General features: G+C 38.6%; 1 protein-coding gene across 1 annotated transcript in view; it reads left to right on the top strand.

The window, feature by feature from the left end:
• Nucleotides 1-27168, top strand: part of RETSAT (retinol saturase) — a 549255-nt gene that overhangs the window by 48650 nt on the left and 473437 nt on the right. Inside the window, exon 2 of the mRNA XM_044055153.1 lies at nt 25014-25244. Coding sequence (XP_043911088.1) covers nt 25082-25244 — 163 coding nt within the window. The 5' untranslated portion in view covers nt 25014-25081. The remainder of the gene's footprint in view (nt 1-25013; nt 25245-27168) is intronic.

Here is a 27168-nt window from a genome sequence, read left to right as displayed (position 1 = left end):
TCTACAGAGTGTACCCCCTGTGCAGTTTCCCCAATTCTCACCAAGAATTCAGCAATGGAGAATGTGACAGGACGTGTGTTTCCCACAACCCCCCTCCCCAGAGACCCAAAGGAAAGTGTAAAGGCTATGCCTTGCCTTTACTGTCCTACCCCTTTACCAGTTGCAGTAGGCAGATCCATCCTTTCAGTAATCATAAACTGGTTAAAGCATCACTGTAATGTTACTGCAGTATTCATGCACTGTTGTCATACCGTGCTATTCACAATGAGAATTTTATTTTCTGCATTATTTTTTTTGTGTGAAAACAAATGCCTGGATTTAGAGGCAGTAGGGGGTTGCCTTGTCTGAAGTACTGAGAGGTGTGCAGTTCAAAAGCAGAATAGGTAATCTGTTTATTATGCACTGGAATGAGTTGTGCAGTGAGCTGTAGCATTGGAGCGCTTCATTTTATTGGTGCATCAGGTGCCAGTGATGGAGGGGCACTTTATGAAGCTGAAGTGTGCATATAGCAGGATGGTGCTGTGTACCATATATATTTACCTGACGAAGTCAGCACTTTAGCGAAAGAAAAAAAAATCAAAGTCTGTTCTACATCCTAATAGCCAAGTTGGATCTCGGAGGTTAGGAAGGAGGTATGAGCACTGGTAAGGATGTACAGCACAGGAGAAGGGAGAGCTGTTTTTCCTTATAATACAGCTGTTTTCCCTTGGTTACATACATTGTCAAAAATGCAAGATATTTTTTTTTTTTTTTATTTACCATTTGTTGACCGGGAAAGTCCGACTAGGTTCCACAGAGCCTGTTTTCAGTGGAGGCCCGGGGAGAAATGCTCCAGATGCATGAGATATAGGTGACTATGTGTCATGTAGTGTAGGTATCTGTGGCAAATTTGGCACTTTGACAAGAAAACAAAGGTGTTGTCAAATGAGGGTAAATGGGAAGCTAGATGTTACATGAGCATTTTGAACTCAAACAAGCACAACACATCATCATCATCATCAAACAAACACAACAGAAATAGCACATATACATGCATATACAGATGGTGGAACACATCATGGATAGCTGTTTCTAAACAAGTATGCATGATTGAGCAAAACAATTAGGAAAGGATTTGTGCTGCATTTTACACATATCAGTGCTTATTTGGGCTCTGTGGTGGACAAAATAATAGTACTACATCCTGCCATGTTAGAGGTCTCTACTGAGCTGGAATGCCATTCCAGTGATGTAGCTGCTGTATTACAGTAGCAGTGTCAAATCATTATGGATGACAAGACTGCAACCTGTTGTGCTTCATGTGCTATAGCAGCAGTGTCAAATCATTATGGATGACAAGACTGCAACCTGTTGTGCTTCATGTACTGTAGTAGCAGTGTCAAATCATTGTGGATGACAAGACTGCAACCTGTTGTGCTTCATGTGCTATAGCAGCAGTGTCAAATCATTATGGATGACAAGACTGCAACCTGTTTTGGTTCATGTACTATAATAGCAATGTCAAATCATTATGGATGACAAGGCGGCAACCTGTTGTGCTTCATGTACTATAGTAGCAGTTTCAAATCTTTATGGATGACAAGACTGCAACCTGTTGTGCTTCATGTACTATAGTAGCAGTGTCAAATCATTATGGATGACAAGGTGACAAGCTGTTGTTCTTCATGTACTATAGTAGCAGTGTCAAATCATTATGGATGACAAGACTGCAACCTGTTGTGCTTCATGTACACTATTGGTGCACTTGTTTGTCTATCTGATATATACCTATATATAATATATATATATACATGCATGTGTGGATATATACTTTTTGCATGACTATGTGCATATGTATGCATCTATCTACATGCATGTGTGGATATATACTTTTTGCATGACTATGTGCATATGTATGCATCTATCTACATGCATGTGTGGATATATACTTTTTGCATGACTGTGCATATGTATGCATCTATCTACATGCATGTGTGGGTATATACTTTTTGCGTGACTGTGCATATGTATGCATGTATCTATGTATGCACACAGACCTCATATATATCTGTGTGTGTATATGGGTCGCCTTCGACAGATCAAAATTTCAAAACATTTGAATCACTGGTCTGTGAAGACCAGATGATCGAAGTTTTGAAATATTGAACCTTGTCAATAGAGATCACCACATAGTGTAAAAAGGGAGCTTTATCATTCTCTTTACTGTAGTGCGATCTTGGAGTTGGTATATTTAAGTAGCAAGGGGTGTGTGGGTGCAGGGGGGCTTGCACCTCTGCAAAAATGTGAAATAAACGCAATGTTATTTATTTATTGCCTTTGTTTACTGGGAGGTCCAACTGGGTGAAAAAAACCCTTTTCAGTGGAGGCCTGGGGGATAACGTTCCACATAATCTTCAAATGCAGGCGAAATTACAATACAGATGTGCATCCAAATATTACATACAAGAGAAGAAATTATACAATCGACAGTAATTATTTCAGAGAATATACATGGTTAGGTTAAGACGGGAGCTAGATTTGGTGTTAGAACAATTAAACATAAGGCAGCATACATAGCTTTACCTTACAGAGTGAGAGTACGCTACAGAGAGAAGTAGAGGAGAGGAAAATCGACATATGAGTGATGACTGGTTTAATAGACTTGGGGAGTTGTGAGGATGGGCTAGAAACAGAAATAAAAAGGATGAAGATCAAGGTATGTGTGAGGCCAAGTTAGAAAAGTTGAGGAGTGCTAACTCACTATGGAACATGTGAGGTGACTTGAAAGTAAGTTATTACTGAGAGAGAGAGAGAGCTGAAGAGGTAGAAAGGAAGTTAGATTAGTGAGAGGGAAGAAGGTTGATTGTGCTATTTCATGTGCCACAATTTGTATAGAATATGGCATATTTGGGTTGAGAATAAGTAGAAAGGGAAAGGATTACTATTGCTTGGTTAATTTTATGATGCATCCAAGGGAAGAGCATTGATATAGCCATTTGTTTGTTAGATAAGATTTTAGCTATGTTATGAAGGAGACCTGAGACTGCTCTTAAATGTTATTCTAGTGGGAAACACCTGCAGTAGTTAGCGTCTGTGATTTGTACAAGTTTGTCAGTGGATTGAAGTGATCTGGATGGTGTATACTGTTGACTCAGGTTGTCAAGGGATGAGCATTTGTCTGGTTTATAGATGAGGTTATGAGTTACAAGAAGCAGTGTGTGTGTGAGAGGGTGGAAGAGTTCTAGCCAACGTAGTTCTTCGAGAGCTGTACAGTGGTGGGTGCTATAGGGGAGGTTAGCAGCAAATTTAGCAACCTTATTGTAGCATGACCTAGGTTGTTAAACAGGGTGGTTTGTAGTTTGGTAAATATGGGTGTAGAGTAGAGGGGTGTGGCCAAAGGGAGGGAAGAGTTAATGTGTTATCTTGCAGAATTGGTCAGGAGAGGTCTAACTTTGTAGAAGAGGCCTAACCTTTTGATGTGTTTTTGATTGTATACTGGATGTAGTAGTCAAATCTAAGATTTTCATCTATGTGCATGCTTAGTAGTTTGAGAGGACACTTTCAACATTCATGTTGTTTGTAGAGGTAATTGACAATGCAGTTTTTTTGAATATATAGTTGCTTGTGAGTGCAAAAGAATAAGTTTTGATTTTTTATGGCTGAGAAATCATGATTTGTTTAGCCAGGTCTCTGTTAAAATGAGGAAGTCCTGAGTTATTTTTTGACGATTGTTTACATTTTTAGCTGAGCAGATTAGAGGGAAATTGTCAGCATATTGTACTACAGAGGCATGCCTGATGTTTTTTTTTTTTTTGCAAATGTCATTGATGAAAATGTTGAGAAGTATGTTGCTGAGGATGGAACCTTGGTGGACTCCCAACAGTTATAGGAAGGAAAGTGGTGAGATCATTTTGTAACCTTGCTGCTTGTGATCTATCAAATGGATAATGTGGAAGAAGCTGGTTGAAAGAGATGATGTGAGGGTGATTATGAGGAGGAGTTTCATTGTGTGGAGCTGGGGGGCTTGAGTTGCTAAGTAGGGTGGAGATTGCATTAATGAGTTAAATAGAAAATACCTTGTTACTTGGGTCATTAGGGTTGTTTTGTGATGGAGGTAGGTTGAGTAGAGCGGTCTTGGTTTAAAACCACCTTTATTGAGGATCAGAAAGTTTTTCGGTTACTATGGTCCGATTTTTGGAGATCTAAGTAGTAATTTTTTTATTGATCATTTACAGTATTTGGCATGGTTTCAGAGTTGTCTCTTGGTCTGTAAATTGTTTTGGGTTTTATTTAAGGACTAGGGTTTCCAAGCTTTATTCCTCTACTTCATAATTTTGTTTAGTATATTTGGATAGCCAGGGGGCAGGATTGGCTTTAATCTGTTCCATTCTTGGTGGAGCAAGTTCATTTAAGATAAAGTTTTTTGTATTCAGATATGGAATCATCTAAGGGGAGACATTTAATGTTATTCCAGTTTACATTTTTAAGGTTAGACATTAGGGTATCCTTGTTAATATGAGACTGTGGAATTATTTTGTGTTGTCTGTGGACACTAACTGGCTTACTGGTGGTAAATATGATGAGATGGCCACTTACTAAGTCTGTCCAGAGGATACAGATTTATCAGGTGTCGAGTTTGATACATTCAAGAACTGTGCCATTATCACCGTTTTTGTTGAAATGAGTAGGTTTGGTTATTACTTGTGACAGGCCATATAGTTTATAGCATTGGCAGTGCTGTTTGAGGAGACAGGGAGCCAGTTGATGCTAATGTCACCAATGATTTTTTTTCTGGCAGGAGTCTGGAAGAGAGCCTGTTTAGAAATTCTTATTTTATGTCCTCCATACCATACTTAAGGTTTGGTCTGACCCAGACCCAATAGAGTGGAAGCATTGCCTCTTTGCTTCCGGAATCTGTCCCTATAAGGATACATCCCAACATTTTGTTTCCTGATGCCACTGCTCTCTCATACTCCTGTAGGTTGATTCTAGGTGCAATTAACACCCTTAGATTCTGCCCCCCCCAACCCCTTTGATACTCACTCAAATTTTTGTGGCACAGCAGTAGTAGTTCAAGTACTTTTGCATTTGTTTATACTGAACTTCTGCTGCCATCGTTCTACTCACATATCCGCCTGTCCAAATCCTTCAGAACACCTCTTCATCGTGCTTCCTCTGCAACTGCATCATCAGTGAAGAGTTTGGGCCTGTTCTCTGCTCCCTTATCTATACCTGAGATAAGCACAATGAAGAGTACTGTACCCAGAGAAGACCTTCTGTAGTACTCCTTCAGCCACTTTCCCAATTCCCAGATTTATCCCTCTCTTATCAACCCTTTAGTCTTGCCACTGTATAGTTCCTTAGTCTTCATCCTATCCTTATCACCTCCAGTTTTCCTGCCCTCCTCCTTTGTGTGTCAAAGTCAAAGAACTTGTTGTTGTCCAGGTAGAATTTTTGCACATTACCTGTAACCCAGTCATAAACCTTGATCAGGTTTGACTGACCGTTCCTTTTTGCCCCAAACCCATATTAATATTAATTGCTGTTCTGGAGATGGCTGTCTTGTAGAAATGCTACCATCTTTCCCCTCAAGATCTTTGTCTTCTTCATGACATTTTCTGCCACTGTTAAGCTAATAGCCCTTTAGTTGCCTAGACTTTGACACTAGCCGATAATCTGTTGAAGATTTTTGCCTGAGATCTACACTGGCCAGATTTCTGAAGATTTGGAGAGGCATACGACCTGATCCTTGTGTTTTATTCTGTGTTATGGCAACCAGTTCCCTCAGAATCTCCTTTGTTTATCCTGATGTTTGTCTCTCCTTTCCATCTTCCCTGCCTCCCTCCCAGCATGATGCCCTCTTCTTGCATTCTTTTTTGAAGACTAAAACAGATTATCCATTCAGGTCTTTTGCTTTTTTCAATCTTGTGTGATCTCTCTGTCATTTTTGTTCAGCCATAACCAGTTCTGCCCCTCTTTTTCTTTCTACTGTACACAAAAAACCTTGCTTCATTCATTGATCCCTTTTGCTAACTCATTTTAACTTTAGCCTTTGCTGCTCTTATATTTGTTTTCTGTACTGACCTCCTCCTACTTTCCCTTCTGCACCTTCTCCCCTCCCCTCCATTCCATATCTTGTATGGCTTGTTTTTTGTCCAAATTCCTAGTCTTACATTCCTATCTTATTGAATCGACCTTCTCTTGCCTTATCTGTAACTCTAATTACCCTATTTTACCTACTCATGTAGTATGTTTTCTCCATTGATTTCCTTTCAGTTTCTATCCTTGACAGCTTTCCCCAGAAAAGCATAATTCAGTCTTCTGAAATCCCATACCATCTTCTGCTTATTTATTCATATCCTTCCCTCACACCCCGAACTACACAATGACATGATCATTGTTTGTTAATGACACCTTAACTGTGCATCCATGGCACCCTCTGTATTGTTAGGACAGTGTCCATAATCCTGTGAATTCTGGTCTATATTCTTGCACCCTTTGGCTGTACCTGTTATGGTCCAGTCCTCTCCTGCTTCCACTCCGCCTTGGAGCTCAACATGTCCCAGATGACTGTTGGCAGATTTAGAGCCCACATAAGTATTACCCTCTTCCTCTTACCCTACACCTTTATTCTCCTGTCCTCGCCCTGTTGTTCTATCTGGGACTCTGGTGTCTAATGCACTGTATGATTTCTCTCTGCCCCCCCCCCCCTTAACCCTGTCTTAAATGCCAGGGCACTTAACTTGACTTCTAACCCTGACTGCACCTTCACTCTATTTCTAGACTGACATTTTTCTCCTCTCTGTGACCTCATATGCGTTGCCTCCATTTTGGTAGATCGCTACTATATTTCTTTCTGTCAATGCTCTTTGTCATTCCTGAACAACGTATCCCTAGGTACCTTTATTTCTCTCTCTCTCTCTTTGTCTGTCTAAACAGTTAATGATCCAGGTGGCACTTAAACCCACAATTTCTTTTTCTGGAGGCTGCTGCTTTATCCTTAGTCCATTTGGCCCTGAATCTTCTTTCAGTGTTTGCATTTTTGGGTATTTCTTGGTGTGTTTGTGAAACTTTGTCATGGGAATTTGCTGTATAACCCAGATAACCGTCGGTTCATCTCTAAGAATACTCTGGCAAATATGGATGAGTTAGCATAAGTAATATATATATTTTTTCTCCTGTTGTATAACCTACTCTCAAATCGTATGCATGCGTGCATGTATACATGTATGTATTTTTTTTTGTTTGTTTAACTGGGTAGGAAGGCTGGTCCAAGAACCCTTTTCAGCTATATGGTTCAGACCATGACAATTTGTATGAAACCGAGTGGTTAAAGGCATAATGAATGAAAAGAAGTAACCAAAACAATTGTCAGACTTGCTCAGATAAAACCAGTATGAGAGTATTGAGGAATACAGTAAGACAGATAAAAACTGTCAGATCTTTGATGGAGTAGAGTCTGAGCTTAAACTCAGTTTACGCCCAGAGTTATCATTTACTAAGAACCACCTACGTACAAGTCTTAAATAAATATCTATTTACGTTTAACAAAAAATGCCATAACTTAATGGGATAAAATACTTCTGAGAATGAATGGTATTTTTTCTAACCTGGATCATGCCTTGGCAATGGAGATTTTTTGTACTTTGCAATACTTTAGGATTACTTTTCAATAGCACCATTCTTAAGGAAATATATTCCTGAAACTTTTCACCACCTTACAAATATGTATAACAGTGTTTTTTCTATCTAAGCTGATCTTTTATGACTGTCAGCAAAGACTCTTGACTAATAAATTAAATGGTTTATCTTGCAAAAATGCTGATCAAATTCCTTTCTGGCTCACAACTACTTTTAATTTGCCTTCCCATTGGTTCATAGGTAAGTACTGGGTTAGCTGCCCTTGTGGACCATTTTAAACCTAGCCAATTTCCCTTCTTGTGCTCAAAATAACCAATCCCATTTGGTTATAGCTTGGCCTTACCCATCTCATGGTCGATAATCGTATATCACCCCTAATAAGAATAAGTGGGATCAGGGTCTATATTATATCATCGAATGCTTAAAAAAGTGAACAATGAATAATTGACCCCATATAAGCGAAAATTTACAATCTCAAAAGCTCAGAACAGCGATTTTTTTTTCCCCAAGGAAAAAAAATCGCTGTTCCAAAAAAAAAAAATGAAATAATATTTAAAGTGGGGGGCTTCGCCCCTCACCCCCCCACTTAAATATACCAACTCCGAGATCGCACTACAGTGCCAAAAAAACAACAAAGTAACAGAAGCGGCCAAGCAAATTCTTTCCTTGGGAAAGAATTTGCTTAAAAGCCACTTCACTATTTTGCCTTTTCGTTGTTTTAAGTTCAGCCAAGATGCATTCGATAGAATGCGTCTTCGGTCATCTAATAGGAGCCCCTGGGACCATACCATAGATAATTTGAGGGGGACCTGTGCATGGGTTTAAACATTTAGGAACTGCCTCTGTCTGTTAGTACAGGGGGAGGTCATGGGTTAAATGTTCTGTTTCCTATTCATACGTCTAGGCTGTGCTTGAAAATGGACAGGGATGAACTTCTTTTTATGTAGATGGGGAGTCTGTTCCACAGCAGTGGTATCCTCTGCAAAGTATACCTGTTCCTCCAAACCATTCTGTTGATGTTGCAGAAGAGGTTTAGACCCCTAGACTGATTATTTCGGATGCCGTTTTACTTGCTAATGTGCAGTAAATCCATCAGTAATGGTTCAGAAGATGCACTGTATGCCAGACAAAGTTTGCTTCTTAGCAGACTATAGAATACTTTAGTATAGCGACAGGGCTTTGAGTTGGTCCATGTATGCCGTGGCAGACTTATCAAATACTTAGTATAGTGACAGGGCTTTGAGTTGGTCCATGCAGGATGTGTTGTTTAGGTCTTGTATCAGATGCATGCCAAACTGGGTATTATATTCAATGACTGGCCTGTTGAGGGAAAAGTAAAAGGTGAAAATGGCATCCCTAGATCTAGACACAATCCCCCTGTTTGTAAGCTGTGAAATATAGAAGGACTTCCTTACAATTAATAGACGCATGCTGGTCAAAAGTTAGGTCACTGTCCACATAAGTTCCCAAATCCTGAACAACTGGGCTGACTCTTATGGGAATATTGTCAATGTGGTGGTTCCTGGGGTAGATGACTTCCCAAAGGATACCATAAGCATTTTCTGGCATTTTAGTTTCAGGCCATGATTTTGGCACCAGTTATTTATTTGAGACAAACCTTCATGTATGATGGCTAAGTCATTTGGGGATTCAGTGACTGCTCCTAGCTTACAATCATCAGCAAATTTAGTCAGCCAAAGCACTTTGGTATTGGCTTTTACTTCAGAAAAGTAGATGCCAAACAGGAGAGGTCCCAGCACAGAATCCTGGGGGACTCCATTGGTGACTGATCTCCTATCTGTGAGACAGTTGGCAATCCAGTGGGTAACATCAGGGTTTAGTCCCACTTTATTTAGCTTTTCTACTCTGCCTGAGTGGAAAATTATATCAAAAACTTTGGCCAGGTTGAGGTATGTGGTGTGTACCATTTTGCCTTCATCCATTGCTTTGGCGACCTTTTCAGAATAATCCATCAGGGTGAGTAAGCATGACCTGACCTTGAGGAATCCAAACTGAGACGGGTACACTGTTTGGAGGTTCCCTATGTCCTGATTGATTAATCCCATGGAAGTCATAACATGACTTTGCATATGGCGCTGCTCAGACTTATGGGTCTTGGAACTGCCTAGGTCTGTGGAAGGTCTTATGCAGGGGAATGACTTTGCATTACAGTTTTTTGATATGGAAGCTTTTAACACTAACTCAGCACCTCAGATGTATTTTGTTCTTCACGACCGTGCAAAGCCACACCTTGTACCTATATATTTTTTACTGGAGCATTTATTTTTTTACATATTTGGTATAAACTTCGAAAGATGTTTCATACCCAAATGTCTCTTAAGTATTTGTTTATCATCTGGTGGAGACATTTAAACCAGAGTGCTGGGTTTTTCTCTGAAGTTAAAACATGTTCTTGTAGGTCACCTCTCTCTCTCTCTGATATTACATTATTTTTGCTCATCTTGAAGTAGTACGGTCTCTTTTTATTCAGTAACTGAATCAGTCTTGTCATACTTCTCTCTGGCCTCACTTTTTATATACTAGTATAGTATAAATAATGCCAAAATTAAAAAGCCTCTCTATCGTTTATCCTTTATTTAACAGCTGTGTGAAATATTTAAGGGTCTGACAAAATACTACATGAGAGTCTGAGGAATATCAATCTTCCCAGTGGTATGTTAAATATATGCAGCTTGGAACTGAGTTCATCAAGCTTAATTTGCCAAATCCCTGATTGTTATCAAGTGCAGAAATTTAATTTGCATTTGCATAGAAGAAACCATACTTTAAGAATATGTTGCCTTTTTTATAGCTTTTTTTAAGATGTTGTTGGTCTGTGAATATGTCAAGAGTAACCATACCATTCATCCAGGAAATAGGCATGGTTAATCATACACTCTGCAGTTTACTGGATGATATATATACTACTAGCAGAATGATGGGACCTATCTGATTATGATTAACTCCTGGCAAACAAACCACATGGGTAAATAAATCTTCATACTTGCAAAGCAAATCTTTACTCTTTTTATAAGCACATTAAGGAATTATTTTTACCATGTCAAGCTTCTGACAAGTCCAACAACCCACTATAGCTACAGCTTCTGTTCCAGTTACCTGACACTTAACAGTTGTATTTCCCCTTCTTATATTGGCAAATAACCAACTTCTGACCCATCAGCTACATATGATGAGTTGAGTAAGTGAGCATCTTGCATAACTGGTACAGTTTAATCTCTTTCGGATTCATTAATAACTTTGAACAGATGTCACATAACAGTACATATACCTGGTTTAAATGCCACAATTTATTTTAAGCTTCTCTAATCAGATTTCCAGCTGATCAACTAGCCTCAAACTTGCTGTGTTACTTTCTTGTACTCTGGGATGGAGTCTGAAAACTTTCCCACTTTGTGCTAAATTAATTTGTGTGATAAGTGACCAGTCAGAGGGTTGCATGAGTCAGAAACGCAGGCTTTGTGAGTCAGGCAGCCCAAGCAGCACAGCTGAGTAAGGTATATGCTAATGGATGTATAGTGGCATGGTAATGAGCAATATCATTCAAACTGAGTCTGGTAGGGTATGATAATGAGGTAAAGCAAAATGTCTGAGTGAGCTGTAAACATGTAAATGCCACACATTTGAATTCAGCTGAATATTCTCATTCATATTAAGGATATCAAATAATGTTAGGGGTTGCTGCCACATTGGTAAATGCATATCTGCAAGGGGATGTTATTGCTGTGGCTCTGGCCAGAAATGCATGACATCACCCTGCAGAGGTGCCAGGTCATCCAACCTGGCTTATCAGTTCAAATACGCCATTAAACCAGCATTGTGGACTGATACCATGTAGACAAGGGCATCATCCAAGAACCCATGGCAGTAGTGGGCTACCTATCCTAATGGATAATAAGGCATGTGCAGTATGTACTGTTTATAGAGGCCTTTCAGCTACTACTGGAGATGCAGTGGAGTATCTCAAGACAACTGCCTCGAGAATATTCTGTCAGTTCCTCAATGCCATGCTTCAGCATGTGGTGCAGCATTTGTGGTTCCCAGGTATCCAAAAGGAGAGAGCCAATAATCGTCATCATCAACCACCTTTTTCCTCAGTTTTCTACATGGGGTCAGGGTGTCATGTTAACTGTCAGCATCTCACTCTGTTCAATGCCACTCCCCTACCTTCCTTGACACTCATGCCTGACTGTCTCAGGTCTTCTCTCACACAATCCATCCACTTCTTTGCTGGACACCTTTGTTTTCTCATGCCATCTTCCTGTCTGTCACAGTTCTTCTTCATCAGATTGTCTTCTTCTTTTCTGCACCTTACCGGAGCCACAATAATCTGTTGTCTATAACCTTTTCTACAGTTGGAGCACAACTATATCACAAGATCGAATGCTTAGGTGATCGAACACCTAAACATCGAAATTGTAATATCGAACCCAAAAATTTCAAACGGTGCAGGAAAACATGTCGGTCAGCCACGGGAAAAAAAAAACTTTACAACCAAATTAAGTGGGGGGCTGTGCCCCCATACCTCCCTAACTTAATATACCAACTCTGAGATCGCTCTAAAGTAGACAAAATGGCAAAATACGGCAAACGGCCAAGGGAAATCTTTCCCTGCATTAAATCAGCCGTTCACTGTTTTTTGCTTTCGATATTACAAGTTCGATGTTTAGGTGTTTGATCACCTAAGCATTCAATCTTGTAATATAGACCCATTTGGAGCTACTGTGTCTTCTGCTCTTATATCCTCATTTCTTACCTGTCCCACAGTGTGCATTCTACCGCTTGTCTTAGGCACTTCATCTCCATCCCTTCTAGCTTCCTCAACTGCTCTGATTTTACTGCCCAGATTTGTGTACCATGCAGTAGTACTTGTCACACCACTATTTTATACACCTTACTTTTCAGCTTCTTTGGCTTTCTTCTGTCATGTAATACCCCTGACACTCTGTGTCAGTTGACTGAAGCCCCTCTGATTCTTCTCTTCAACCACCCCTCCATAGTAGTGGAATCTGCTAACCTGCTCTTCTATTTTGCCTTCTATCTCTGGCTTTGTTCCAACACATGCATTCTTTTTGGATGAAAATTGCTTTCTCTCTTTTTGCATGCTTTTGCATAATAATTTATTTTGCCACAGTTTCTACATACATGATTTAATGCAGGATATTTACTTTTAATCATGCTTAGGCCTACTCCTCATACATAACTTAGTAACAAAATATTTGTCATGCTTTACAAGTATCATGTGATTCTTATGACCCATTTTTATTCTGTTTTTTATCAGGTTTCTGTTTTGTTTTTCTCATTCAACTGTGAGCATATCTAATTATTCGATGAGCTCCTCTAACTGAGATGAAGTAAATTCTCATGCTGTGCAAATCAGTCAGTTAATTTTAACATCAAATGTGGTTCTTGTGGCAGTCTTCCTTTTATCTGCTCATTGCTTATACCACACAGAATTCTAGATCATTCTAATGAATTATGCAGCTGACTAAGATCACAGTCTTTGGCTCATTTTTTTCCATTAAGATGAGCATCAGTACTTTGGAACATGTGCCTCTTGAAAAGCAAGTGGTGACTATACAGCAGCTTTCTTTTTTTTTTGTTTCCTTTCGGGTAACTGTAATAGAAATCTGTATAATCACTGAAATATCCTGTCCTTCCCTGTAAAAAAATCAAAAGTATAACTTCCAAGGATTCCTCCCTTGCAGTATGGTAAACTGCAACATACTATAGCTGTTCAGGCTTCTTTGAAGTAGTGCTAACAATCATGAATAATTCAAATTTTTGGACCCATGGTTTCTAATTCTCAGACAAGCTGCCCTACATAGAGAAATATTCCGGAAGCTGTAATGCTACAAAGTTTTTCAAACAAGAGAGAAAAATAATTTGTCTTGCCTCACTTCTGATACCATGTTAATAGTTACTATGTGAAAATACATTGTAGAACAATGAATAAGGTACAATGCATTTCTATTATTTTCACCTGGTTTACTTTCAGACTGTATAATACTATATAGGAAACCAGATCACATGATTTATATGCTGGTACTCTGAGGAATCCTTAGGGCATCAACATTTTTAAAGACCCATACCCACCATTGTAGTAAAATGTGTAAATTCAAGTGTGCTGGAGTCCATCACTGTGACAGTCAAATGGGGCTGCATAACCTATAGATACTGTTGTAGTGGTGACACAAGTCACAAATGTTGTGACATATACCACTATAATAGGCTCCGAGACCACATTTGCTGTAGACACCACCACGCAGACATCTGTAGGCCCATATGTATTGATGCTATCTGGTTACTTAGCAGTGAAGGCTGCGGCTGTAAATAGCTAATAAGCTTCAATCTTCAATTCTCTGTATGACTGACTGTCACATATTCATTTATTTGCTTATTTAATCTTTGTTAACCAGGTGGGTGGGCTAATATAATCTTTTTCACCCACTACCCAGGCCTTGGAGTCATAACAAACACAAGCACTACAATGATACAAAATACAGTTGAGTTTAAAATGATAAACAGCACTTAGCCATGGTAATTGATAAGGAATATATAAGAAATATTTACATATTGTAAATCGCATATTAATTAAAACACTTAATTTGCACTCTTATACAAATTTGATATAATTATGCATTCAAGTTAAACATAGCTCCGTAATTAGTTTTGTTAGCCTTCATTCTTGAAACAGGTACATTTAAATTATTGTGCTAGATGGGATTTAATTTTTTTTTTAGAGAAAAAGATTGTCTGAATCTTTTTTTTTCTGTTTCATGAGTTTGGGACAAGCTTCTAATGAGAATTCTGGGGTGTTTAGTTTGATTGTGGTATTGCTTTTGAGATCATAGGCAGACTGTGTACAGTAAGCTTGTTAGCCAGGGGTGGACAGAAGCTATCACTGAGTATCTTAAAGATAAGATTATTGAGAGGATAGGTGAACATTGCTGTGACTGGAAGCTGTTTAGTGTTTTGAATAGATGTACAGTGATGTTTTCTTATAATAAGCTAGTAGAATAAAATAAAAAAAAATCTAATTTTCTGCAATTTGTAGTAGCATAACATTGTGACCTGACAGTGGGGCATTGATAGGTAAGGCATATTCCGTCTGAAGATTAATACATAGACAACAGTGGCACATTGGGCTTTAATGATAACTGGGGTGATATAGTGTAGGTCATCCCGAGTTGTTGAGTTAATTTACCATAGAGTTATCAGTGTGATGATAAAAGGAAAGGGTGTGATACACTAATCCTAAGTACTAATCCTAAGTACTTTTGTTCTTTGGAAAATGGCAGTAGAGACTCAAAGGGGTCGGCAGTGCAAGGTGTGGAAATACTAATGTTTTAGCTGTACCGAAGGTCATAACAGTGGATATAGAGCAGCTGATGGTTAAGTTTTAATAATCTAGTTTTGAATACAGGATAAATCATTCTGTAGCATAATAGTTAACTGAGGAAAAAAGTATGGTGGTTAATACTATATCATGTATACATGGTGATATTTAGATGAAGCAGGTCCCGAGGCAAGGTATTTAAGTAAAGAAGATAGGAAAGTTTTAAAAGATGATAGAGAAAGCGCTGTTGAATTACTTCAGTAGAAAAGGTATGTTCACTTAACTTGTCCCCTTCGGGGCAGACTTTCAAATATTGGGAATGTGAGGAAAGAAGAAAATATCCATAAAACTGCAGCTTTTGCTTAAATCTGGGCAACACCAGTGCCCTTTTTCTTTGGATTTTTTTTTAAGATGCAGGATGCTTAGCATGCTTTCTGTGCAGAATCAGTACGGTATCCTAATGCTGCTGTAGTGTAAACTGTTGAAATAACTTTCTACAGTTAAAAACTTTGTAGTATATCATCACCTCTTGTGTGCTGTTGTCATGTATTGACTGCTGGCTTTAAATTGCTAGTATTTTACTACATTTCATAGCAAAAGTACAAAGCCTGAACCACAAACAACAGTGAACTTTGAGCGATCTTACACAAGGCATTGCTTTCTATCTTAATTGCATTATCTAGTAGAGATAAAACTGCTCATGCCTTGCCGTATAGATCTAGCTAGCCATACTGGATTTGTATTATTATTTCCACTTTGTCTATTCCCATTTTCTTCTCACTGTGGATTTTTGAACATGTGATAGACCCTCGGAGATGTGGAAAGATGACTGACCTTTTATATTGGACAGAAGTTGCAGAACAGCAAGGTACTGAGTAAAAGTATAATACTTTTTGAACAAAAAGGCTTACATAAGCTGTATTAGTATTGAAAGTATATTAAAAAAAAAATCCCTTGAACTACTGTACTAACATTAACAAATTTACCATATTGGGATTTGTGGATCAACTATTATATAATGCTGACATGGGTAGCCTAACGTACAGTGCTGTTACTGTCATGAGATCTGAGGCTTATGTGTGCTGATACTGTCTGGTAGACCCAGAAAGACTTCATATATTGTAAATATTATCATCCTGAAATTTGGAAGCCTATTTCTATGCTTTTGTAGGAAGGTGACATACAGTGCCCAGTATTAAGTTGGAATCTGCACAGTTTATGTGTACAAATGTCTTTCACTCACTAGCTTGGGACACACACACACACACACACACACACACACACACACACACACACACACACACACACACACACACGTGTAATGGGCATCCTGTAGCCCCCAAGGCATTTCTCCAGACAAAAATAAACACTTTGGAAAAGAATATGAAAATGATAAAGACAGTCTTATAGTAGTTAGTTTTGTGATCCTTTAGTAATGAAATGTTTACAACTATGTGTGATTAGTACCCAAACATCTCAAAACTAGTGCTAGCTAAAATATAAACTTTAAATGTTTTAATTACAGTACCTGCAGGTGTGGGAGTTTGGATATATTTCCCCTCTGTCCATCTGTTTGTTCCCTTGAGAGTTATCATTGGGTTTAAACCTGACCATTTAGGTAAAAATTGCTGCATAACTCCCACCACTGGCAGGTACTGTAGTAATATTATACAGTAGCATATGCCAACTGCATTTTGAATGCATTAGCTCCCTAATGGAATATTATAATGCCTTCACAAGTGGCTATAGGGAAAGGGGAAAAAACACAAACATCTGCTACACAAACAGTGGCACAGACTCAGTATTATAAAAAAGTCAACAAAAAGCTACAGTCATTTGAGCTGTAAGTACAGAAAATACTAAACATGAAAAAAGTGTCATCCTGCCATCACAACTGTGGCAATGAAGTAGCTTCCATTTACCAGTTTTTCCTTCTTTAACCTTCTAACCAGTAGTCTGTTTGTAAGCCCAGCCAAGGGGCAGTGAGTATTAATCGCAGCTTATACACAACTGAGCTTTGCTGTCACATTATCCCACTTTCTGGTGAAGATTCTATTTTCTCTTTCTTTAACTATCTTAACTCACCTTGCACTATCTTGTAAGTCTGAAATATCATAAATTTAATTTTAACAACAAGCTGAAATATTTAACAGAATTAATGAACATTAATGATACATAGAAAATGTTGGCGTTTACTTTGTAAAGCTTATAGCCAGGATGCTATTTAATTAGCTGCATCTACCAGTTTATTTTATTTCAGAACTGTTACCGGAAAGAAAAAAAAAAACGCTTTACCATAGTAATCGTAGTAATCTATGAGACAGGGGCATGGGTTATCGTGAATTTGCTTACAACCTCCATGGTCAAACTTTCCAATCCTTTGACTAGCTAAATTGCATTATCGCATTGCATAACACCTGGCATTCACTAAATATAAAATAATCATGCCACATACTTCGCAAAATATAAACTTACAGCTGGGTTTGGAATCATTTAAATACACAGATGTCTGTACTAACTGAATGCATCAAACTGTGCTTTCACTTAATTGTTGACTTTTAGCACTGCTCGCAAGTTCCTTTATATTCCTTCTTTCACTGCCTGCTGCAAGTCTTTCGCTATGGATTGTGTTGCTCATTCATCTCTAATACATAAAACCAGAAGGCTTGGGGTTTCGTTCTGATTCTTTAATACATACAAACACATCAGGATGGATAGCAGCATCATTACGTACGAACGAACCAGTTAACAAACAGAGCTTACATACTTACATGTCAACAGCTAACTAAAAATGGCAGTCAGGCTTGCACATGCTCAGTATTTATATGCTTGTGCAAGCCCTTGAATAGCTTCTTAAAGGGGGTCTATGTTATGTCCGTGAAAAATCAACTTGCTGAACTGCATCTACATCGAAAATGCAGTTAATTGAATTGATAATAGTGAAATTGCGGTTCAGTGAGGATCAGGAAATTTGCCCTTTCCTCACTGTAGTGCGATCTCGGTGTTGGTATATATAATTAGTGGGGGGCACAGCCCCTCACAAGAGCAAATTCGCTGAACTGCATTTTTGATGTAGATGCATGTCAGCGAATTCATTTTTTCCGGACATAATATAGACCTTCTTAAAGGTATATACACACACACACTGATCTACATCCTCCCTCTTAAAAAGATTGCCCTTTATACAAAACAATATCGGAGATAGACATGCATTAGTATATGTATTGGAACAAAAACACAATGTTCATGTCCAGGTTGAATCGTATCTGCTACAGGGTTTAGAGATTCAACCATATCTTCTAACATAACAATCTGGACCAAATTTAACAACGGGGACAGTCTGCGGTGCACAACTCGTATCAGGAACTTCTGGATTTATCATAAGAACAGGAATATCCTCTGGAACTTCCTCTGGAATTGGAACACCAAACAACTCACTCTGAGGTCAAGTCTTTCTCACAGGCTATCTGCTGTGGTATAGTCTCAGACACCAGTCTCAAATGCTTCCGATTCCACCTAAAAGTTGCTCCTTCTGATTCTACAGGCTTGGCTCTGGACCAATATTCTTCATGACACCAATCCGATCATAACCTTTGGATGTTTGCATCTTTACCACGTCTCCTTTTTGTAATGGATTGAGCAGTTTACTGGTTTTATCGTAGTAGGACTTCTGGGTTAGGTGCTTCTTCAACAGATTGGCTTTCACTGATCTATTCTTGACACATGGAACCAACAGTTGACTATGATTGGTAATATGTTTCTGGTTTGTCTCAACAGAAGTCTCTGAGCAGGTGAACCAAGATGTTTATCATGAGGAACATTTCTGAGATTCAAGAAAACATCAGTATTAGCTCATTTTGACTTCTCTAGTAACTGCTTTGCACTTTGCCCTGCGCGTTCTGCCAAACCGTTTGACTGCAGGTACTCTGGACCACTTGTAACATGAGTAAAGTCCCATTCTTCAGCAAATCTTTTGAACTGTTGGCTTGTAAACTGCATGCCATTGTCAGAAATAACTTTGTGCGGACTTCCATGCACAACAAAATGATGCTTCATCTTAGTAATGACAGTACTGGATGCTAGATTAGGAAGTAAGTTAGTCTCGAACCATTTGGAGTAAGAGTCTACTAACATCAAATAGTTGACCATTCCACTCGAAGATATCAGTGGCTACTGTCGGCCAAGGTAGTTGTGGAATCTGGATAAGATGAAGTGGTTCCTTCTGTTGATGTGGCTTTGTAGTGTTACACTGAATAAGATAAAAGTGCTCTCTCAATGTCTTATGACATAGAAGGCCAAAATACTAGGTCTGTCACCCTTCTTTTGGTAGATTTGGTTCCTGGGCGACCATGATGCAAGATAGTAATGTATTCTGGTTGCAAGGACTTTCGAACAATTACTTTCGGACCTTTCATTATGATACCTTTGTTAGACAAAATCTCATCTCTGAATGGAAAAATAAGGTTCACTTCTTGAGTTAAACTAGACTACTTTAACGGCCATCCTTAATTGATAAAGTGTTTGATGCTCTGTAAAACGGGTCTATATTATTTCAGTGAACGCTTAAAATAGCGAACGCTGTTTAATCAACCCAATAAAGTCGAAATCCCTAAATCCCAAGCACACAGAACAGCAATTTTTTTTACCCCCAGGGAAAAAAATCATTGGGCCGTGTTCGGGACTTTGCCATTTCCTCCACTGTAGTGCGATTTTGTGTTTTGATTTATTTATTTTTATGGATCAGCGTCCCCCCTGAGAATAAATCACTGTTCTGTGTGTTTGAGATTTAGGGATTTTGACTTTATTAAGTCAATTAAACAGCGTTTGCTGAAATAATATAGACCCTGTAAAACCATATCTGAGGCTGTGTGATAGCTCAGCTCATCAAGATGTATGGAAGAAAAAGTTCTCACTTCCATGTCTTTAAAATCATCAATCGATTGAGAACCTTGATTTTCATTCTGTTCAGTGGAATTTCTGGGTGATCTGGATAATGTGTCAGCAAGATAAAGTTTGCTTTTCATGTAGACAAGATTGAAATTGTACTTTTGCAATCTCAGCATCACATGTTGCAGTCTGGATGGAGCTGAATGCATTGGTTTTCTCAAGATAGTGGTCTGTTTCGATCTGGATAGGTCTACCATAAACATAATCATGGAACTTCGAACATGAAGTGCAATTGGCAAAAGCTGTTTCTCAATCTGGGCATATTGCTGTCCAATTTGGGTAAGAGTTCTCGATGCATAGGCAACAGGTTGGTCCTCTTCTAGAATGACTTCCCCAAGTCCAAATTTTGAAGCATCACAGGAAAGTGTAACTGGTTTGTGAACATCATAGTATCTGAGTGTTGGTGGACTTGCAGTTTTGTGATTCAGGACAGCAAATGCTTTTTGATGTTGCTGTAACCAAGACCAAGAATGCAACCTTGTGTGTCAGCTCTCTAAGTGGTGCTGAAAGTTGGCTCAAGTCTAGAAAGAACTTGCCTACGTAGTTGACCATTCCAAGAAAACGTTGCAGGGCTTGATTAAACTGGACGAATTACACCTTGTTGCACCATTTTATCTTATTTGGCTTTGACTCTGTCCTGCATGTCTATTGGAACTTTATGTACTGGCCTGATAACTGGACTGACCTCTGGGTCTAACATCATGGAGTACACAACTGGAAGTTTGCCTAGTTTGTCCTGGAAAAGATCAACATAGGTAGAAAAAATGTGCTGGGCAAAATTAGTGTAGTGGTCTTTTACGCTAACATCGTAGATTTCCATGTTAAATCAAAGTAGTCTCATTTTCAAACTGTCTCTGAGCCCTAATAAAGACTGAACGTGCCTCTTGACCACTCAAAATATTAAGTCGTAGCTTCTTTTGCTCTGCTGGAAGTAACATGAAATCACTACTGAGCCTCCGGTTCACCTCCATAAGCAACAAGTTTCGCACACCTTGCTAAATCAAGCCTTTCACCTTTACACACACTCACAAATGTTTCTGCTGACATAACATTGTACTTGGAACCTGTGTCAACTTTGAGCTCTAAGGGTTTGCCATTTTATCTGAACAGTACAAAATACTTCATTCTTTGCCCTTAAATCTATTGTATTGACCGATTTCATGAAGCACTGACACACCATCAACATAAAGAGTAGAATTGCCACTGTCTAACTGATCAATCATTAAAATGTTCCCTTTTAATAAAAGAATGTGGGCCTTTTGATTTACAAAATCTTTTGAAATTATTCCATTTATTGCATTTGTGACATTGTTGACCAAAAGCTAAACATTTTTCCCTTTTAGATTCATGATTACCACCACAGTTACGACAGTTGGCAATGAAACTGGGTTGTGGCCCATGCTTTGAGTTTACTGACTCACTCTTATGCTTCACTGAGACTGTGTGAAGTCTGGAATTTGCTAGAAAGTTCTGGAGTTTCCCAGTGAGTGCTGTAGGGGTTACAGCAGCCATGTGATTGGGCCTGTTTCTTTTAACAACCTGCTGCATACTATCAGCATGAGCTTTATCACTATGCCTTCTAGAACTGTTCTTATTTATTAGCATATTTGTTTGCTTTTCTGTGAGCTCGTATATCTGACAAATCTCAATGGACTTATTCAAAGTTAAATCATTGTCACAAAGCAAAATTTTTCTCATAACATCGTCTTTTATGCCACACACAACACTGTCCTTTATCAACTCATCCCTTAAGTCACCAGATCTGCATGTTGTAGCTTTATTTCTTAGGTCAGTTATATATGCTGCAAAAGTTTCACCAGTCTTTTGATCCCTTGTGTAAAATAAGTGCCTTTCCATCGCAACATTTGTCTGGGGGTTACACATTTCTATAAATTTGTTTAAAGCACTCAGGGTCCTCCCTTGACTTAGCTGATACAACAGTATGACGATTTCCCCCCTTTCCAGCATAAATAGCACGTGCGTACACAGATGAGCATTCTGTTCCTATAGCTTCTGACCTAGCTAAATTAAGCAGAATAAATGCCTTTGTATGGTCATCTTTATCAGAAAATGCAGCCTGTGTGAAAATGTCGTACTCTTGGTCAAACACACTCCAGTTCTCTCAAATATTAATGTCAAACACAAATGCACTGGATATGCCATGCCCACAAAGTATATACAAACACACTGAAAATATGGCCCTTGTAATTATGAATGAACAAACAGTGTTGTGAGGTTGTAATAACATTCAAATGCACTATAAACTCTTTGAAATGCTTTATTTGTGAAATATGCCTTGTATGGCTGTACTCTGGGGAAATAGTGTTACTGTAACACTGCACAAACATGCAAACACTTTATACACTTCTGAAAACTCTGATATCTTTGCTTAATATGAAAATACATATGCTTTGTGAAAATGCAGTCATTTCCCCGTATAATTTATCAATATCATACATATGTTTATGGATATGTCATTTAGAATGTCCTGTATGCCCTGTTTCATATTATGTGAAAAGAAATAGTGTTGAGCAAGTTTTAATACCTGAAATTCATTTTGGACCAGTTTAGCTTAAGTCGTTTTAGCCAAGCTGTTTCTGACCTCATGCCCCTTCGGTATGCAGCTTCTGGCTGTATGTCCTTTAGATATGCCTCTTCTGATTCCATGTCCTTTTAGACATGCCACTTCTGGCACCGTGTCACTTGTTTGTCTCTAATACATAAAACAATATGGCTTGGGGTTTCTTTCTGATGCTTTAATACATACAAACACATCAGGATGGATAGCAGTATCATTAAATATGAGTGAACTAGTTAACAAACAGAGCTTACATACATACATGCTTACATCTCTGCAGCTAATTACAAAATGGCAGTTAGGCTATGCACGTGCTCAGTATTTATACACTTGTACAAGCCCTTCGATAGCTTCTTAAAGATATATATACACACGTATTGATCTACAGATTGGTCTTCCTTCTTATCATGGGTAATAGATATCTGTGTAAGCTTTCAGGCATGCAGCCATTATAGTTTCTTTTAATGGCATTTCACCCTGGTAGCTGACATGGACACCTGCATCGGCAAGTGCCATCCTACACTGGACCCATGTTGTGTCTTTGTTCTGTGTCTGTCTGTCTCACACACACACAAGACACACACACCTCCTGAAAGCTGCTATTACTAGCTTGGGATCACCAGGGCCTTGTCCTGTTGTCCTACGCCCATTACTGGGGTCAATAGCTCACTTCAACCCATCCTTGCCCAGCTCTTCCAGTGTCCAAGCCATGAAATGCTCTCAGGTCATCTAGGGCACAGCCAGGGCATCTAGTGGTCATTTTATGTTCACTTCTTGCTTTATTCCTGTAGCGTCTGGGAAACCTTAGTGGATATATTGTATCAAATTACACTTCTAGAAATGCTGTCCTCTGAAAGCAAGTATTGTACACTACAGAAAATAAAACAAATTCACCTAGTTATTATTTTTCAAATGTTAACACTAGAAAATCTTTAAACCATTAAGTGTTCAAATTTACACATGCACAGGGTTTGTACATGAATTAGTAATGCAACTTTGCAATTCAGAAATGACATTTCCATGATTACAAGTGAATGGTACCAGTATTAAAGTACTCCTTATAGATCTGCAACAGTGCTGTTTTTAGACGTGTATGTAACTTCTGCGTCAAGTAATTCATTTACCAAAAATGGCAGTGAAATGTATTGTTCTTGGTGAACAAATGTGTACTTTGTTGCCCTGTTAGGGCAAATATCCCTTTCTACCAGGCTGCAACAAACTTAGTTAATTATAAAAACTTGGTGGAATTCTGGGGTGTAGGGACTAGCACCCCTGTAAATTATTCATGAATGTGGTAATGTTTCTGTTTCGTGTAGATATATGCTGAATGAGTGGGGAGGGGTAATGTAAGTTGATGTCCTATCTTGCATTGAATGAAATGTTTGCATTGAGGAGGGGTAATAGTTTGGGTACCAGAGCTCCTGGGCTTTTTTGGACATGATGATATGTAGTAGTATTGCTTTAGTTTCCTGGGCACATCAGTGATGTTATATGTCAGGGCTTATAAGTTAAAATGCATGTGTGGGCTGGTATACTGGTTGGATATATGCATCTTCCTTATTAGTTCTTGGGTTCTAAAAATGTGCTGGAATTGCATTGTTACCTATTACAGTGCTACGTAATAGCAGTGTCTTTCGGCTTCTCCCATTAAGGGTTGCCACAATGGATCACCAGTCCTCAGATTGATTGGTAGTGGAGTTTTTACAGTGTCAAGTTGCCAGCCCAGCACTCCTTCTTCACAGAAGGCACACCCATCTACTGCATGTCTTTAAAACTCACTTGACCACAGGGAGGACATGCAGACTCCACACAGAAGATTGCTACAGCTGAGAATCAAACCAGAGAACCTCTTGCTGTGAGGCAACGGCACTAACCACTGCACCACCGTGGACGCCAGTAGCATATGGAGTATGAAATAGTGCTGTGCTGAGTATGTTACAAGTGCTTACAAAAGGTATACAATCAGACTCTTGAGTTAGGAATACTGATAAATGCATTGAACCCTTCAAATGAAAACTATTAAAAATTACATAAGCAATGTATGTAGCACTTGACTTTTTGTTAACAACTTCCATTACATTACTTTTGATAAAATTGCCATTAAAGAGTTTTGCCCGATCCTTTACTTACTTCTTAACAAAAGTTTTCATTTTTTCTTTTATTGAAACTAGATGAATTTAAATGAGTTAACATTTAAATTAGAGTGTTTGAATCTGGTTAAAAGGTGAGGTCTTTTGCCATCCTTTGGATATATTCTATGGGGTCGTTTTTTTAAGGTGTGGAAGGTTATGCCTGATTGCATCAAAAACCGAAACAAAATAAGTGAAAAATTGTGTGGATGAAGGCTCATAAATAAGGATTATACAACTATTACTGGCAAAGAGGGAGTGTCTGTGGGAAAAGACACCAATATGTATGAATTTTGATAAGAGATAGTGGGTAGGACCTGACATATTGTTAACAATATTATCTTCTGATTAGTGCACTAATATGTGGTTTATTGTCTTGCAGGGTAATTGCTTAAAGGCAGCATTATAGCATCTTAGCAGTGGCTGTCTGTGCTTCAGTTCCACTTCAGTATGTGGTTTATTTTTGTGCTCGGAGCTGTGCTTGCTATGGCTATGGTCTATCTCCACTGGCGGTACTTTAATCCTGCTGGAAACCCCTTTTATACAGACAGCAGAAGAATTCCTGTACCACTGGTAACTGACAAGGCGGAAAGGGCTAAAGTACTGAAACAAAGTATGTAGCTACATCTTTTCATTTTACTCAGAGTTTTGTTTTTGATGATAAAAGTGCATTTATGAACACCACAGCTGGTTTGTTTCAAACTGTGTGAATGCATGAAGGGGTTGCATGCTCGCTCAGTCTGACAGTTTGCAGACTGCTGTCAGAAGTCTACATCTCTTGTTTTCCAATGATTTCTAACAAGCTGAGGTGGAAGATCTGTGTCGTAATTAGCTGCACCCAAGGGCAGTAGTAGAAGTACAGACCAGATAAGCAGATTAATTCGAAAACAAAGTCCATGAGATAATTATCAGGAAATGTGAACGTGAAGCAGTGTAATCATTAATAAGTATTCCTTGTCTTTCTCATCATTACCCTCGAAGTTCAGTTAATGAGCATTAACTCTGAATTTAGAACATGGATTCCAAACTCCCAACTTTAGTATGCAGTAAGTGTCGAACATATGGTCTATGGCAGCAATAATTAATGTCATTTCTTTATCTCTTGATGTGAATGATTCTTTCTCTTTTTCCAAAGTGCACAATGCAATATTAGTAGCTGAATTAATGCAGCAAACATTGATTTTAATGTTTTTAGAGTATGTTTTCCTTCCCTCACTGCCCTTTTTGTATCCTTTTCTTGATAAAATCAGGAAACACTCCTTGCTGTGTGTTGTCTTGTTTTAATAAGACATGCTGAAGCAAAGCAGTAGGTTATTAAATTTTAAAAAAGGATAATCCTCGACAAAGAGTCTGAGCAGAGTGTTAAAGAAAAGCTTTTTTGTTCATTGCTAATAAGAAAAAATATCCTGAGGTGAATTTAGAAAGGAAAGTTATCTCTGCTGATTCCATGGTGAAAACTGCATAAAGCCCAGACTGAGACACAAAGGGCCTGGGATAAATGAGTGATTCTGCCAATGGAGAAGCCAGAAGAGAAATCCATCCATCAGCAGACTTGCTAATTATATATACCAACTCCAAGATTGCACTACAGTGGGGAACTACTTTTATTTATTTATATATACATTATATATATATATATATATATATATATATATATATATATATATATTTGCTTTTTTTTTTTTTTTTTTTTGATTGGGTGCTGATTGAGAAGTTGTGCTTGATCAGTTGCCATTCGATGTAGTGAAGTTTTGGTGAATGGTCGGACTTCCACACACACACACACACACACACACACACACACACACACACACACACACATTTGTACTACATGCTGCATATATATCTTCCAACAAGTGTCCTTATTGCAGAAGACCAGAAATTGCCCACCCTAATGGATGGGTGAGCTGGCATCACTTGGTCACTCGTACGTTTCTCTTCTGGCTTCTCCATTAGCAGAATCACTAATTCCCTTTTGTTCAGCTGAGTTTCTGACAACTTGTTGGCAACCTATATATAATGTGTATGTGTCAGAGAGAGAGAGAGAGGGGCGAAGCAAGCTTATTGTGATGGGTGTTGCAGAGAGAGTGGAAGAAACATCATACAGGTAACAATGCTTACTTGTAACATGGTGAACTGACTTGTACTGCTAAAATATATTTCAGTAGTCATTTGGTTTGCCATGGTGTTGGAATAAACCACATCCGTACAGTTTTTAACCTTTCCGACAACTGATCTTAGCTCACATTTAAAGGATGATTCATGTGATATATGGCGTGGAATATTGTGTGGTGCACCTCTTTCTAAAAGGCAGTCTGAGTAAAATCCTCATGGAGGCTGGGAGGACATTCAGCATGTTTGTGCTCTCTACCAAATATCCAGGTGAACAATCAAGCATTACTTTGTGTCAGAAGCGAAGAAATCTAGCAGTTTACGGGAGTTTTTGTTTAGAGATCCAGGGGCATAATCTCCATTTAAAAACTGTTCCAAAAAAAATTATATCACTGCAAAGTAATTTAGCAGAAAATTAAGTTTTG

Source organism: Protopterus annectens, chromosome 13.part0, assembly GCF_019279795.1.
Source record: "Protopterus annectens isolate FY-2018-M chromosome 13.part0, PAN1.0, whole genome shotgun sequence".
NCBI classification, from domain to species: domain Eukaryota; kingdom Metazoa; phylum Chordata; order Ceratodontiformes; family Protopteridae; genus Protopterus; species Protopterus annectens.
The sequence above is the reverse complement of the archived record's forward strand: the minus strand, read 5'-3'. Positions and strand labels throughout refer to the sequence as shown.